We start from the raw sequence: 13,550 nt of genomic DNA, 5'->3' as shown, positions 1-13,550 counted from the left end.
CTGGCAGCATCCAGCCTGCATCACAGAGCTATAAATAAGGCCGTTTGGAGAGCAACCTGTGCAAGGCCCATGCCGCTGGATCCAAGCACAGCCCGGCCAGCCAAAAACTCACCCGGGAGGAAGGAAAAGCATCCGGGAAAGACCTCCCTGCTGGGGAGATGCGTGGGGCCGTGCCATAGAGGTGGAAAGTAAGCAACCACCCGCAGCGAGTGTGATGTTTTTGGGCACAAAAGCCTGGGTTTAGCCTCCAAGAGAGACAGCAGACGCCAAGCGCAGGCTGGGAAAAGCTGCCTCAGCTCCGTTTTCTAAGTACAGGATCGTCTCATCCATGTGGATGGGAGAAAAATGCAGATAAAGGGACACGAGACTCTCCTGCTATCAGAAAAAAGAACAAGTTGTGAGCAGATCCAGACCCAGTAAAAAGTATTTATTTCAATTACGATAAGCCCCACATGTAGGTTGAAAAAATAGTTACAAAAGAATTCCCCCCTATCCCTCCTTTTACATATAAATATTAAAATCCCTCTACATCTTTACTTTCCGTCTAGAACAAGAAGGTACTCCACAAGACAACACGCAGCACCTGAGCTACTGTCAGTGGTTTCCTCTCAAAACCGCAGAAGTATTAAAAAAACCCTTAAGAAAACCCCTCACCCCATCCTGGCCAGATCTCACAGCAGTGCCAAACCAGCCATGGAGGGACGGAGGTTTGGAGCTGCATGGTCACTTCAGGGCTTGCAGTTTCCTGGGCATAGAAGCCAGGCACGGCAGCGAGCTAAGCAGCAGCAGGAACTGCCTGCACTTGTCTGGGGAAGCTTTTGGGCCAGGAAATCATAACTGACCTCACTTCAGAGGGGACAGGACGGAGAACCAGGCGCTTCATCTACACCGTCACCACCTTGGTTACAACTTTGGCACATCAACTTTTCCCTTTGCACTCCGAAATTAAAGCTAATCCCAGGAGCTGCAGCATCCCAGCACAGTCTTTCTGTGACCCACAGCATCCTTCAGCCCTGATCCCAGGCCTGCTGTCCCCGATTTTCCCCATCAGCATCCTCCAAGGACAGTCCCTCCCAGCGAAACCCATGATCCAGAGCCAGCTAGTTGCATTTGTGGCCTGGGCAACCCCATCCAGCTTCCCCAGCTAAGGGACAAGAGACTGTCACCATGGGATGCTGCACCTACAGCTGCACTGAGTAAAAAAAATTAATAAATATACTTATCTTTTACTAAAAAAAGGCTTTTACATGCATTTTCCCTGAATTTTTCCAGTGTATTCCACAACGCATGAAAAAAAAAATATATATTTCCCCAAAAAAAATATATCTTAAAACATTTTCCATCCTCATGTGCGCATCTTTGGAGAGAGGAAGGTATGTCGGGTGTATTTAGACACGCAGCCAAACCTGGTGGTGTCACGGCGTTCCCTTTATCACCTCCAAAAAAAAAAAAAAAAAAAAAAAAGGCATTCTGCCGGGGCAGTGGGTCAGGCTGGAGCACTGCGTGTGTAAATACAGGATAGCGCCCACGGACACACATGCCTTGACACGTGGCCTGGTCACGGTGGGAAAGAAAAGACCCCCAAATCAAAAGTCATTTCACAAATGAGCGAGGGGATGAGTTTTCACAGTGGATCAAACCTCGGACGATACCGATGATGCGGGGCGCCGCTCCGGCTCAGAGCTGGGCAGTTCGCGGCACGGAGAAGTGGTTTGAGCCTCCCAAAAGGACCAGGGGAAATCAGCTGTCAGCAGAGGACGAAGCAACTGGCAGCTGGTTCCCTCATGTGCTCACCCATCACCAGACTTCGCATTTCTTGGGGGGATTCATGGGAGAGCCGAGGGGGCAGCCAAAATGCTCTGCAAACTCCCGAGAGTTGGAGACGGTGCCGATGACACGGAAACGTGAGGGGCTGTGGGGGTCAGTGATGAGCCCCTCATGTGAGCTCTCCGGTGTGCGCACCGAACACCACACCTGCAAACAGAGGAGGGCAAGAGGCACGAGTGCCATCGTCTGCAACCACAGGGCTCTGCTCAGTGCCAAACTGGACCTCCCCGCTTGGTGACCGCCACTGACACAGATCGAGCTCCAGCTTTGTCTCACTTTTTAAACAGCACCACCCCAACCTGGTTCTCCATCCACTACACATCATCTCTGGAGACCTGTTTGGCCATCACACCTTCTCAGCGTCAGCTGGGGATGCCTCCACCCCACAGACACCTGTGCATCCACCCTCTCTGCCCACCACCAAGTGACCTACCTGTGCAAAGCCAACAAAGAAGAGCTGGTGGTTGGTGAGGCCAAGGGTTGGGAGGGTTTCCTCATCCCCGTTCTTTTTCAGCCAGTTTTGATATGCCTGGAGGCCAGGGAGCACAGCAGGCTCAGCGGACAACACCAATCCCACCACACCATGCCCCTCCATGCATCTCCCCAGCCTCATGGCCCTACCCGGTAGGCGGCCTTAAGGCCCCCGTTGTCAGCGATGTTCTCCCCGAGGGTGTGTTTGCCGTTGACAGCCTCGCCATTGACGGTGTAGTTGCTGTACTGCTCCACCATGCACGCTGTCTGATGCTTGAAGGCCTCCACCGAGGAGTTCTTCCACCAGGGACGCAGGTTGCCATCCTTGTCATATTCCCGGCCTGCCGAAAAGCCCAGTAGATCCCTCATCACCCCGCTGGCCACCCCTCTAGCAGCCCAAACGCCTGGCCCTGGCCATACCTTGGTCATCAAAGGCATGCGTCAACTCATGGCCCACCACCACGCCGATCCCACCAAAATTCAGTGACCTGCAGGTGGGCAATGCTAAGATTTAGAAAACAGCTGCTATTCCCCTCAGCCACAAAATTCAGCCTCAAATTTGGGGACAGGAGGAAGTTTGGGAATTCTGCCCTCCCTGTTCTCCCTAGGCTCTTACTTTGGAGATGCACGGGTGTAAAAAGGGGCCTGGAGGATGCCAGCGGGAAAGACTATCTCATTCTTCGTGGGAGAGTAGTACGCATTGACAGTCGGAGGCGTCATGCTCCACCTGCAGGGACACGGACACGGCCAGTGTGGCAGCACAAACCCATCACCCATGTTTGCTCCGACACCATCCACTTATGGTGCAAAGCTGTCGGCCCAAATCTACCCCCCCAGAACATGTGGACACCAAATCCCAGTGCTCCAGATACTGGGATAATTCCCTGCTGAGCACAATGGGGAAGCGGAGCAGAGGACTTACTGATCCCTGTTTGGTGGTTTCCGGAGCTGATCGGCAGTGACCCTGGCTGAGAAGTTGTAAAACTGCATGACGTTCTCAAAGTAGAGGTCAGACACAGCCTCATACTGCAAAAAGAGCGAGGTGTGAGTGGTGCGTGGCGATGGCCCAAGCCCCACTCCTCCCTCCACGGCCACGTTTGGGCCTCTGCAGCCGGCTGAGTTACGGCCACTCTTGTTTCTCCTCCTTTCCAACATCTGCAGAGTCCCGGGAGGGCAATGAATCACCATTATGGAAACCGGCTCCTCCTCTTCCCGGGCAGGGATCCCAAGAGCCCCAGCCACCCCAGGACCTGTCTGCAGCTCTCTGGGAAGTCCCCAGAGAAGGGCCAAGGACATCAGCGAGACCCCTCTGGAGGAAACCTGGGGTTCAAGGCTGCCCTGAGGCCACAGTGATGGGCACATGTCCTGCACATGCTAACAGAGGGGGAAGCAGGAAACCCACGGGACTTCTCTGACCAACTCACATCATTAAACACTTTATCCAGCTCCTTGGGGTCCATGATGAACTTGGGGTAGCCGATCATGTTGTAGATGGCATCTGCCTGGGGGGTGACAAGGACCCAAGTGGTTTTGGTGCCAGAGATGGCAGGACAGGCTCGTCCAGCTCCACCATCCTCCACCATCACCCTCTTCTCCCCAGCACTCCTGCCAGTGCCTCACCTTCTCTTTGGCTGATTTCCTTGTCTCTTCGTCCATCCACTGCAGGGTCTCCAGACTTTCCTCAAAGGCCGTTTTGATCTCTGCGATCATCTCCTCTGCCTAGACAAGACAAGATGGCACAGCGCCAGTCCAGAGCCAGCTTCCCACCCAGAGAGGTCAAGGATCTTTTGCACCAGCGGGGAGGAAGAGGCTAGGAGGCAGAGACGGCACGTGGACCAGTGAAAAACCCAGCAAACGGAGATGCACGGTGAACAAACTAAGGTAGACAGAAACATCAGCTGCCCCCGGCGGCTCCATCACCACGCTTGCTTTCCTGCCACCAGCACTTGCACACTGCTCGCTTGGGGACATACCACTTGCTTGCTGTCCTCAGCAAAGGTGGCCTTGACAAACATGGCCCCCAGGGCAAAGCCCAGGTTGTTGTCCGTGTCGCTGATGCAAAACTTCCAGCGTGGGAGGCAGGTCTGCATGGGACAAGAAGCAGTCGTCAGCGGTGGTGCGGCTGAAGCCCCCCACCTTCCCATTCCCCTGGCCTGCTAGGAGATGAGGTCCACATCCACCTCCCTGCGCCAGAGCTACCACCCCAAAACCTGCCCCACATCTCGGTTTTGGATGCAACACGATGGTGACTTGGCTTAAAAAGCTGTCACCATTTTAACGGCGATTTGGGGGCGTTGGGGGCTTCACCCTCACCTTCTTCGTCCCATACATCACTTCCATGAATTTTTCCTCAGCATCCTGGAAGCGTTGGTCAAGGAAAGGGCTCGTTTTCCGCACCAGGTTCCAGATCATGTAGTTGTTGAGGAGACTGTGGCAAGAGGCAGTGAGCGGGCAGGAGAATATGCTTGCCCACCCTGGGCAACCCTCCATGCGGGCTGGGGTCTCTCACCATTTGTCTGTGGCCAGGATGAGGTCAGAGACCTGCTCCAGGTACTCCTTGGCGTAGACCACAACGGGCTCCGACTCATTGAGCTCCACAGGGTAGAAGACTGTGCTGAGGAAGGGCATCCAGTCCACGGCCGGCGCCAGCTCCTGCAAAAGCCATGCCACTGCTACGGACCCGAAAACCATCGGATGGGGTGGCAGCTGCTTCCCGGGTTGGAAGACACCACATCAGCCCCCATCTGAGGGATTCAGCTGATTTTGCAGAGGCTGGTTCCCATAATAGCAGCATCCTTGAAAGGTCGGAGGGGAGTAAACAATTTCCTCCCGCAAAGGAAAAGAAAGTGGGGCGGGTGTCAAAAACATTGACACACAAGCCATCAGGGCCCCTTTGGGGACACAGGGAGGTGACTGGGCTGACGTCTGCAGCCAGACCACGGGCAGCAGTGTCAGGAGGGCGTTAGTGCCGCAGCAGGACAGCTGCCAGCCCCAGAGGTTGTCCGGAGGCTGGGAGGAACGGGTCAGGGTGGGATTTCCCCAAGGAGGACACGAGCCAAGCTGTTGCACAAGAGCTTCCCAGGCAGTGCTGGCTGGCGCTGGGCTTCCTCAGAAGAGCTTTGTCACCTCCACCCGTCCACCCCACTTCCCAAACTGTGGCGGAGCAGGGAGGCTCACCAATTCCATCCCTACCTTCAGGTCTCCAGCCGTCATTTTATGGTAGATGACCTCCTCGTCCCGGTGCTTCTCCTGCGGGATGGTGATGTTGGCCAACGCTGTCTCAAAGTCCAAGATCTGCTGCATCTGCTGCCGCGTTGACTCCTCATCGGTGCCTCCCAGGAACATCCCCAGCTGTACCATGTAGTTCAGGTACCCAGCGAGCACCTATGTGGTAGGACAAGGGGCAATCAGCATGGTGGGTGCCACCCACCTACGGCATGTCCTCAGCAAAGCCATTTTTCCCCCAACAACCTTACCTTCTCGTTCTCTGTCTTGTTGAGGTAGTAATCCCGTGACGGCAGACCTAACCCCGACTGATCCACCTGGATGACATTGCTGTTGGAGTTTTTGGAGTCAGCGCTGACGTATACGGAGAAGAAGGGCGAGGTGCGGTAATGCGCTGTCACCTCCCGCAGCGTCGCGTTGAAGTTGTCACCAGCCCAGGGACCTGTGATGTTCCAGCCACCCAGCTGGGGACAGACAGCAACCAGCTTTTAAGTAAGGAGCAACCAACTACCTGGAATAGCTTAAATATCCCCCCCAATACCCATCCTGGGGGGAAACATCTTGAAATGGGGCTAAAAAGCCCAGGAGAGGCAAGACCTGCCTATAAATCCCTGCCTCTCTCTGCTCGCCTGCCCTGGGGGATGCTCTTCCCCAGGAAGCACTGGGAATGGGGTCTGGAAGGTGTTGGGACTGCCCATAGGTGAGCTCTTCCCCCTGCATTTTACAGAGGGAAGACAGCTTTTCCGCAAGGAAGGAGCCAAACCTTTTGGATGAGCTCCACGAGTGGGGTGGCACGCAGCTCCTCGATCTTGCTCTCATTCATGCAGGATTGGTAGTAACGCTGTGCCTTGCGCTCTGCCTCGCTCGACATGTTGGCTGTGGTGTTTTCTGCAGGAGGTACCCAGGGGGAGCTTGCAGAGGGTCCCCAGAGAAAGGCATCCAGCCCCCTGTGGGGGCTGCTTACGCACGCCACAGCCCCAACCCTTCCATTGAAGAAATATTCAGCCCCGTTTGGGGCAAAGTCAGGCTCCAAAAAGGCGCCGAGGATTGCCCTGCTGGTCCCCTCCGTGCCCCAGAGAGCATCCCACACCCCACAGCCCTTCCTGGCCTCTTGCCCCCATCTCCTCTCCCACCCGCAGCGACGGCTCTGGCTCTTTGGAGCAGAAAGATAAAGAAAGAAAAAACAAAAAGCATTTTTTCCAGCAGCTCTGATGTTCTCAGCATCATCCAGCCCCCTGCACTGCCCTTGCCCCTGTGCTGGTGCTCTCCAGCCCTACAGTATTTATTCATGCAAGAAAGAACAATAAACTCATTTTTCTCCTCCGCCTCCAAAAACCATCCTTTCGGTTTTTTTCCCCCTCTAAAAATTCTGATTCCCCAGAGATTGGTTTTGGTTTTCTTTTTTCCCTCATGACACAGCTTGCACCTTTGGCTTCTCAGCTGTGTAGTTTTATTAACTAAAGGTCCCTTGGCTCCAAGGAATTCAAGGAAATGCCGAGCACGACCACTTGGCTGGAGGCCCAGCCCCTTCTCCCAGTAAAACCAGTGCCAGATTTCTGCGGGAAGAGCTGGGATGAAGCCGTTCTGCACCACCCCCCTTTTCCCAAAAGACAACACTCTTCCCAAACCTTCTCTTTTCAGATAATCAGCCCCAGCACAGTGGAAAGCGCTGATAAGGAGCCAGTTGTTTGCTCAGAGCTTGAACAAACCGTCTCTGGTCCCTGCCGGTTGCTCGGATAAGCTGCCCCACTTCAGTGTTTGCACACCGAAGCTGAGCCCAGGATCCTCCCTCCTCTGGGGGATTTTTGGCCCTGAAAAATGGTCAGATGGGCAGCCAGGCCTCCAAAAAGGCTGCTCACAGAAGCTGGAAGCTATAGCAGGAGAAAAAAATCCATATCCTTAGAGTAATATTGGGGCGCTATAGCCTCTAGATGCTGTCTGGGGTACAAATCCTGAATTTCATTGCTCCTGGGAACGCCATCATAGGGTTTGCAGAACTGAGGCTGGGACCCTCCCCCTACTCAGTGCCAAAGAGCTGCAACACCACAGTCGAAAATCCCAGTGGCATCCAGGAGAGCAAACACGGCCAGGATCTGCTTCCCAACTTCCTTGCAGCACGTGTGTTACAGACTGGTTTGACACTGGGTTTACATCCAACCTTACATCCTTACATCCCTGCAGGCATGTTTTTGGCATCCCCCAGACCAAACAGGACTCCTCGGCACCGCAGGGTCCCACTGCTCCTGCGTACTCACCCAGCAGATGCTTCATGATGGCCTGGTTGTGCTCCCAGAGGTTGTTGAAGGTGCCCCAGCGCGAGTGGCCATCGGGGAGGGGGTTGGCCTTGATCCAGCCCCCGCAGGCGTAGCTGAAAAAGTCCTCGCAGGGATTCACTGCCCGGTCCAGCGAGCTGAGAATGGAGCTGGTGACGGAGATGCAGGCTTCCGACAGGCACACGGCGGGCGGCCCTGGGGACAGGAATGACAGGTTCAGCTCCTCCACCACAGCACGATGAGCTACACCAGGGAGCACCTTGCCCTGTGACAAGGGATGTGGGCAAATATCCCATCTGGTGCCTGAGCACCCCACCCTGTTCCTTAACATCCCATTCCAGGGCAAGCGATATAAACCAGCGTCCCGTCCCATGCCCAAGCACCCCATCCATGTGCAAGGGACACAGGCATGCATTTCGTCCTATGCCCAAGCATCCCACCCTGGGGTGAAGGACGCAGGCAAGCATCCCTTCCTGTGCTCCAGCATCAAGCTCCAGGGTAAAGGATGCAGGTGAGCATCCCATCCTCACCTGAACATCTCGCCCTGGGGCAAGGGATTGCTTGCATCTCCTCTTGTGTCCAAGCATCCCACCCCACACCTGAACATCCTGCCTGGTACCCAGGAATCCTGCCCTGGGGTGAGGGATGTGGGTGAGCATCTCACCTTGCACCTAAGCTCCCTTTCCAGGGAAATCCCCAGCAATGCACCCCAGTCAAGGGGGCAGGATCCTACTGCAGTGCGAGGACTTACGAGCTCTGTACTGGAAGATAAGACCCAGAAGACACGCCACCAGCACGGCCGCCAGCACCCCCACCAGCACCACCAGCTGCTTCTCAGCGCGCGTTCGCTCAGCCCAGCACCCTGGGCTGCTCCTCGAGCCACGGAAGTTCACCTGTGGGAAAAGCAGCACTGTTTCCCCACCAGCAGAAAAACCCACAGATGCATTCCTCATTTTGCTTCCTAGAGCCCATGGCACGAATTTGGCCTGCAGCGAGGGATCCGGCATGGTCTGGGCTGGGAAAGGCAGCAGCTGCCTTCCAGAAACTGGCCAGGAAGGGCGGCACAATGGCAGGAAAAGGAGCGGAGTGAGTGTTTCGGCTGGTTCACCTGCTACCCCGTGCCACCCCAAACCCCTCCTCGAGCACTGCTGTAACCCCCTGGCTGTCCCTGTCCCCAGTGCCAGCACCGGGACAGGGTGGGGGCTGTGGCGGCAGCGGGAAATGCCTTAACAGGATACTCTCACTCAGCCGAAAAACATCCCCAGGAAACATACTGATGCAACGGCGAGCAGAGACAACCCCACTGGGGAAAGTAAAAATACAGCAGAACTCTGATTTTTGGGGCAGAAAACACCACCCTAGGCAGAGACCGATGGGGCTGGGAGTGGGGCCAGCACCAAGTGCATTGCTCTGGCCCCAAATCTTTCCCAGCGACGCAGCCATGAGGTTTTTTTTCTCACCATCTTCGGCCCTTTTTAAGCTGCTTTCCCACTGCTCGGAGAGGAATTAACCTAATCCCCTTTTGTGCAGGGACAAAGCTCCCACCGCTGTGATAATTGCTCACGCCAGCCACGCTGGGAAGGGGTTCAGCCAGCAGAAAAACTGGGCGGTGGGGTGTTGCAAACCTCCTGGCTCCAGGCGCCAGGAGACGAGCAAAGGGCAGTGGCGGCAGGAGCCAACACAGCTCTGCCCACACCGGACTTTGCCCCACGGAAAGGCTGGTCTCAGGCAGAAAACCCTTCTGCAACCCCCTTCGCTGCTTTGCCAGGACCTAAAATCCCCCTGTTTTCCCCTAAAACACACACGAATCCCTACCTGGAAGCCGTTGGGGTACCCATCGCCTTCGCCAATGGAGTCCAGAGGGTCTTCATCATCCAGCGTCGCCCGCTTGTAGGTCGACATCTGCACAGGGAGATCAGCAAACAGAGGTGCTCAGCGGCTCGGCGTCGAGGAAGAAGAGAAGGAAGGAGGGTGAGGAAGGAATATGCACCCTCTAAAGCCACCTCCTCCTCCTCCGGAGAGCTAAATCCCGAATGGCTCTGGGGTAGTAAAGTGCTGAACAAACGCCGGAGGAAGGTTATGGAAAGCAGCAAGGGCTGGAGCCAAAAGCTGAGTAAAGCCCAAACCCGCCTCGCTTTCCCCCTGGGGCTGGGTTGTGCAACCTCCCCTCCAGCCTGGAATAAAGCCGGTTCCTCCTCCACCAGCTCCCAGCCACAGCGGGGTGAGGGACACTCCTGTGCCAGGGACCCCCTGTGCGCCAGGGACCAGAGAAGGGCTGGCAGCAGAGAAAATGGCTTTTCACCCCCAAACTACTGATTCGCTCCACTCCACGCCCCGTCTGCCGACCGTGCGCACCCCAAAACACCCTGTGATGTTCCTCTGAGCACCCAAAGGCAACAGCACCTTGAATTCAGGCTGCTGATGGACTCCCTCTCTGCTCCTTGTCCCCTGGGTGTTATCTTATGCTGGTGCCTGGCTCTTATCTCATCCCCCAGCACAAAAACAAGGGGAAACCTCACAGGTTGGCAGCCGGCCCTTATCATGCCGCCGCTGCTTCCTTCCCCCCTGGCATGGCCCTGCCACCCAGCCGGATCGTCTCCTGCTGGGGAAAACAACCCTCTGCCTGCTGCTGAGGGGGTGAGCACCCCAAAACCCATCCTGACCCCTGCCACTGATGGGCCGAGCGGCACTGGTCACATCCCTTCAGCCCCGAGGCAGCGCAGGGTGGGGGTCTGCATCCAGTCCATCCCGCCGCCATCGTCCCTGAAGGGACACCAAGTTGATCTGAACCTGGCACAGCCATGCCTCAGTTTCCCCTGGCAGGAAGGTACCTGCAACAAACATGCCAGTTCTCAGCCCTGTTTCCAGTAACAGCCTTCCCAAGCCTCTCCTTGCATAATTAATAACGAACTCCATCCTCTCCCCGGATCCCAAATCGCAGCCTGGGATTAATTAGCCACAGAACCCACCTGGGGAGGAAAACGGGTTAAAAGAAACAGGCAGTTTCCCTCCTCGTTGTGCAAAAATCTGCTTCCAGCCCCAAAATCTCCCCCAGGTGCCCCCCTCGAGCCTGCAAACCAGGAGGTGGAAAAGCTTTAGCTGCAGAATTTTATCACTACTGAAATCTGGTTTTACTTTCCATTTTTTCCCATCCCCTTTCAATTTTCACCCGTATTTTTGCATTTGGCACACGGCTGACATTTGCCACTCCAGCCAGGCACAAATCTCCGCTCGCACAGTCCACGGAGCCCCCACGGCTCCAAAGCACCAAATTCCTGGAGTCCTAGCTTTCAGCCAAGGCTTTCACTCTGCTTCCTGAGGAAATGAGATTTTTTTTTTTTTCAGCCATCTCCCACCCCGCCTGCCCCAGCCTGAAAACAGCAGGAAAAAAGGAAAAAAGAAAAAAGAAACAAAACCCACATGGTTTTTTGCTTTCGCTAGGGATGTGCTGGCTCAACCCTTGATCAAACATCAGAGAATCCAAGCTGAGCTTGAACCCCCCCCAAAAAAAACATCCCCCAGGGAAGCACTGAGATCAACCCCCAGCATCCTTAATTTGGGAGATCCTGGGTCCAGGAGGTATTTTTAGCACCGGTACCCCCCCCCCTTCCCACACAGTGGGGGCATTAAGGCAAAGCAGCACCCAGCAGCACCCATGGGTGCTCCCCCCCGCCCCGCGCCGCTTCCCACCTTGTGAAGCAGGAACATCCCTTTTTTGGGTGAAAACAGGGTGGTTTTTGTTTCTCTCCCTTCCCCCCACCGTTTGGTGAAATCACGATCAAAGCACATTTCCCAGCAACAACAGGGTGGGGGGCACCCACACTTTACACACACACACCCCACCCCACCCCAGGGATTTTTCACTGTTTATAACTTACAAAACTCCCAGCAGGGCCTCAAATCGCTCGATTTCCCCCCCAAATCGCCTTTATAAGCAATACACCGCAGGCAGAGGGTACCCACACCGCACAGAGAAAGCTGCCCCCCCTCCCCCCCTCGGCCCCCGCTTCCCCCCCCCCCCCCCCCCCACCCCCATCCCGGGGGCGCGCAGCCCCTCACCGCGGCATCGGGGCGCCCCACGCCGCCGCCTCCCGGCCGCCGCTCCCGCCCGGGCGCCATTTCACAGCGAGCACCGCCGCTCCGGCGGGCCACGGCCCTCCCCCTCCCCCCCATCCCCATCCCCCCACCCCCCCAAACCCACCCCGGCACCCCTAAACCTCCAGCGGCACCGCCCCACACCCCCCCACCCAGCACCCACGGGTGGCCCCCGCACCTCCACGGCCCCAAGGCAGCACCCAGGGGGCGTAGCCTTTGAATTAGGATGCCCAGGGGGGTGATTAGAAAACCCGGGTGTTAATTGGGGGATCTAGTGTTAATTAGGGGTGCTGGGAAAGGGGGGGGGGGGCACCCATTTTTGTAGCGAGCCGCGGCTACAGATAAAAAATCCGAAACTTAAAAGGGAGTAAAAGAGGGTTAAAGTTTTTTTTAAAAAAGGGGGGGGGGGCGGTTTGGGGTTGCTTGCAAACACCCGCCCCCCCCCAAAGGAAAAAGCGGGTGCTGGGGGGGGGGGGCACCCCTCTCCCTGTAGGGGGAAACCCGCTGCAAAGCCCCGCGGCTCTGGTCAAGGGCTGGGTGCTGGGGGGGGGACTGGGGGGTACCCGGGGGTGCTAAGGGGTGCAACGGGGGGCCCTTTGGGGGCGCGATGGGGGGGTCCCTTGGGGTGCGATGGGGGGGATGCCACGGCGATACAATGGGGGGGGTCCTAGGGGATGCAATAGGGGCGCATGAAGGTCCCACGGGGGATGCGCGGGGGGTCCCACGCGGAGTCCCACCGGGGCCTCACGGGGGTCCCACAGGAAACGCCTCGCCCCACGCCCCAGTTCGGCGAAGTAACCCACAAGCCGACCAGCCCCGGCTCCGGGGGGTCCCCACTCACCATGGCTGGCACCCCGCGCCCACCGGCCCGGCCCCCGCTGGGGCGCGCGCCCGCCTGAGCCCGGCGCGGCTGCTGCGGGGGGGGGGGGGGGGGGGGCTGTACCTGCCCGGGGAGCCAATGAGGCCGCGGGGGGGACGGCCTTCCGCGCCCGCCGCCTTTAACTCCTTCGGGGTGGGGGGCAGGAGCCATTCCGGGGGTCCCCATGTCCCCCCTGCCCCTGAGAGCAGCCCCCCCCGGCAATCACCGCAGCTCACTCGCCGTGCAAGCAGCCGTGCGAGCGTGCAAGCAGCCAGTGTTGCAGGCGCCCAATTCTGCAACCACGCCGTCGTGCAAGCGCACGGCCGTGCAAGTACGCAACCAGTGCAAGCACGCCCGTGTGCAAGCGAGCGGTTTTGCAAACAGTCGTGCAAGGGGGCGCACACGCAATGTTGCAAGTGCCCGCACAAGTGACTGTGCAAGCGTGTAAAAGCACGAGCCTGTGCAAGCTTGCAGTTGCACCATGTATACAAGCACATGACTGTGCAAGCGTGCACGCACCCAATCGTGCAAGCCTGCAATTGTGCAAGCTCACAAGCGTGCAAGTGTGCATCTGTGGGCCGCAATCTTGCCCCCCCCCCCCATGTGTGTGTGTGTTTAACAGCCCCTTGAAGGGTTTTGGGGTTCGGCCCAGCCGGATTTGCACACGCAGCCAGGAGCTCCCCAGATTGCAACTCCCCACCGGACTAATGAGCTTTTAAATGAGCTTTTCATCACTGGCAAGCGCCCACAGTGCGTGGGGTGACAGAGGTGGGGGACAGGGTGCCACCCCCCGGCTCCCC

General features: G+C 57.1%; 1 protein-coding gene across 7 annotated transcripts; it reads right to left on the bottom strand.

Moving 5' to 3' along the window:
* Positions 1-406: 406 nt before the first annotated feature.
* ECE1 (endothelin converting enzyme 1) lies at positions 407-12,868 on the bottom strand. 7 transcript variants are annotated; one of them, XM_055705334.1, is made up of 18 exons: positions 12,733-12,868; positions 9,612-9,698; positions 8,548-8,689; positions 7,779-7,991; positions 6,287-6,411; positions 5,775-5,987; positions 5,491-5,682; positions 4,808-4,950; positions 4,612-4,726; positions 4,272-4,382; positions 3,919-4,017; positions 3,723-3,800; positions 3,221-3,324; positions 2,915-3,025; positions 2,719-2,786; positions 2,449-2,639; positions 2,261-2,356; positions 407-1,974 (listed from the first exon to the last, which is right to left on the bottom strand). In XM_055705334.1, the coding sequence occupies exons 1-18, from the start codon at positions 12,733-12,735 to the stop codon at positions 1,798-1,800; spliced, it is 2,268 nt and encodes a 755-aa protein (XP_055561309.1). In that variant the 5' UTR covers positions 12,736-12,868; the 3' UTR covers positions 407-1,797. The 7 variants fall into 7 exon arrangements, with proteins under 7 accessions (XP_055561309.1, XP_055561308.1, XP_027659198.1 ...); XM_055705333.1 differs by lacking the exon at positions 12,733-12,868 and adding an exon at positions 11,856-11,886; XM_027803397.2 differs by lacking the exon at positions 12,733-12,868 and adding an exon at positions 10,766-11,127.
* Positions 12,869-13,550: the final 682 nt, after the last annotated feature.

Source organism: Falco cherrug, chromosome 3 (assembly GCF_023634085.1).
Source record: "Falco cherrug isolate bFalChe1 chromosome 3, bFalChe1.pri, whole genome shotgun sequence".
NCBI lineage: Eukaryota > Metazoa > Chordata > Aves > Falconiformes > Falconidae > Falco > Falco cherrug.
The sequence above is the reverse complement of the archived record's forward strand: the minus strand, read 5'-3'. Positions and strand labels throughout refer to the sequence as shown.

Bases quoted from the DNA above. Each gene is read 5' to 3' on its own strand.
- ECE1 (XM_055705334.1), bottom strand. The intron at 5,683-5,774 runs GTAAGGTTGTTG...CCTACCACATAG, and splicing joins ACAAGACAGAGAACGAGAAG to GTGCTCGCTGGGTACCTGAA. The intron at 3,801-3,918 runs GTGAGGCACTGG...GTCACCCCCCAG, and splicing joins GGAAATCAGCCAAAGAGAAG to GCAGATGCCATCTACAACAT.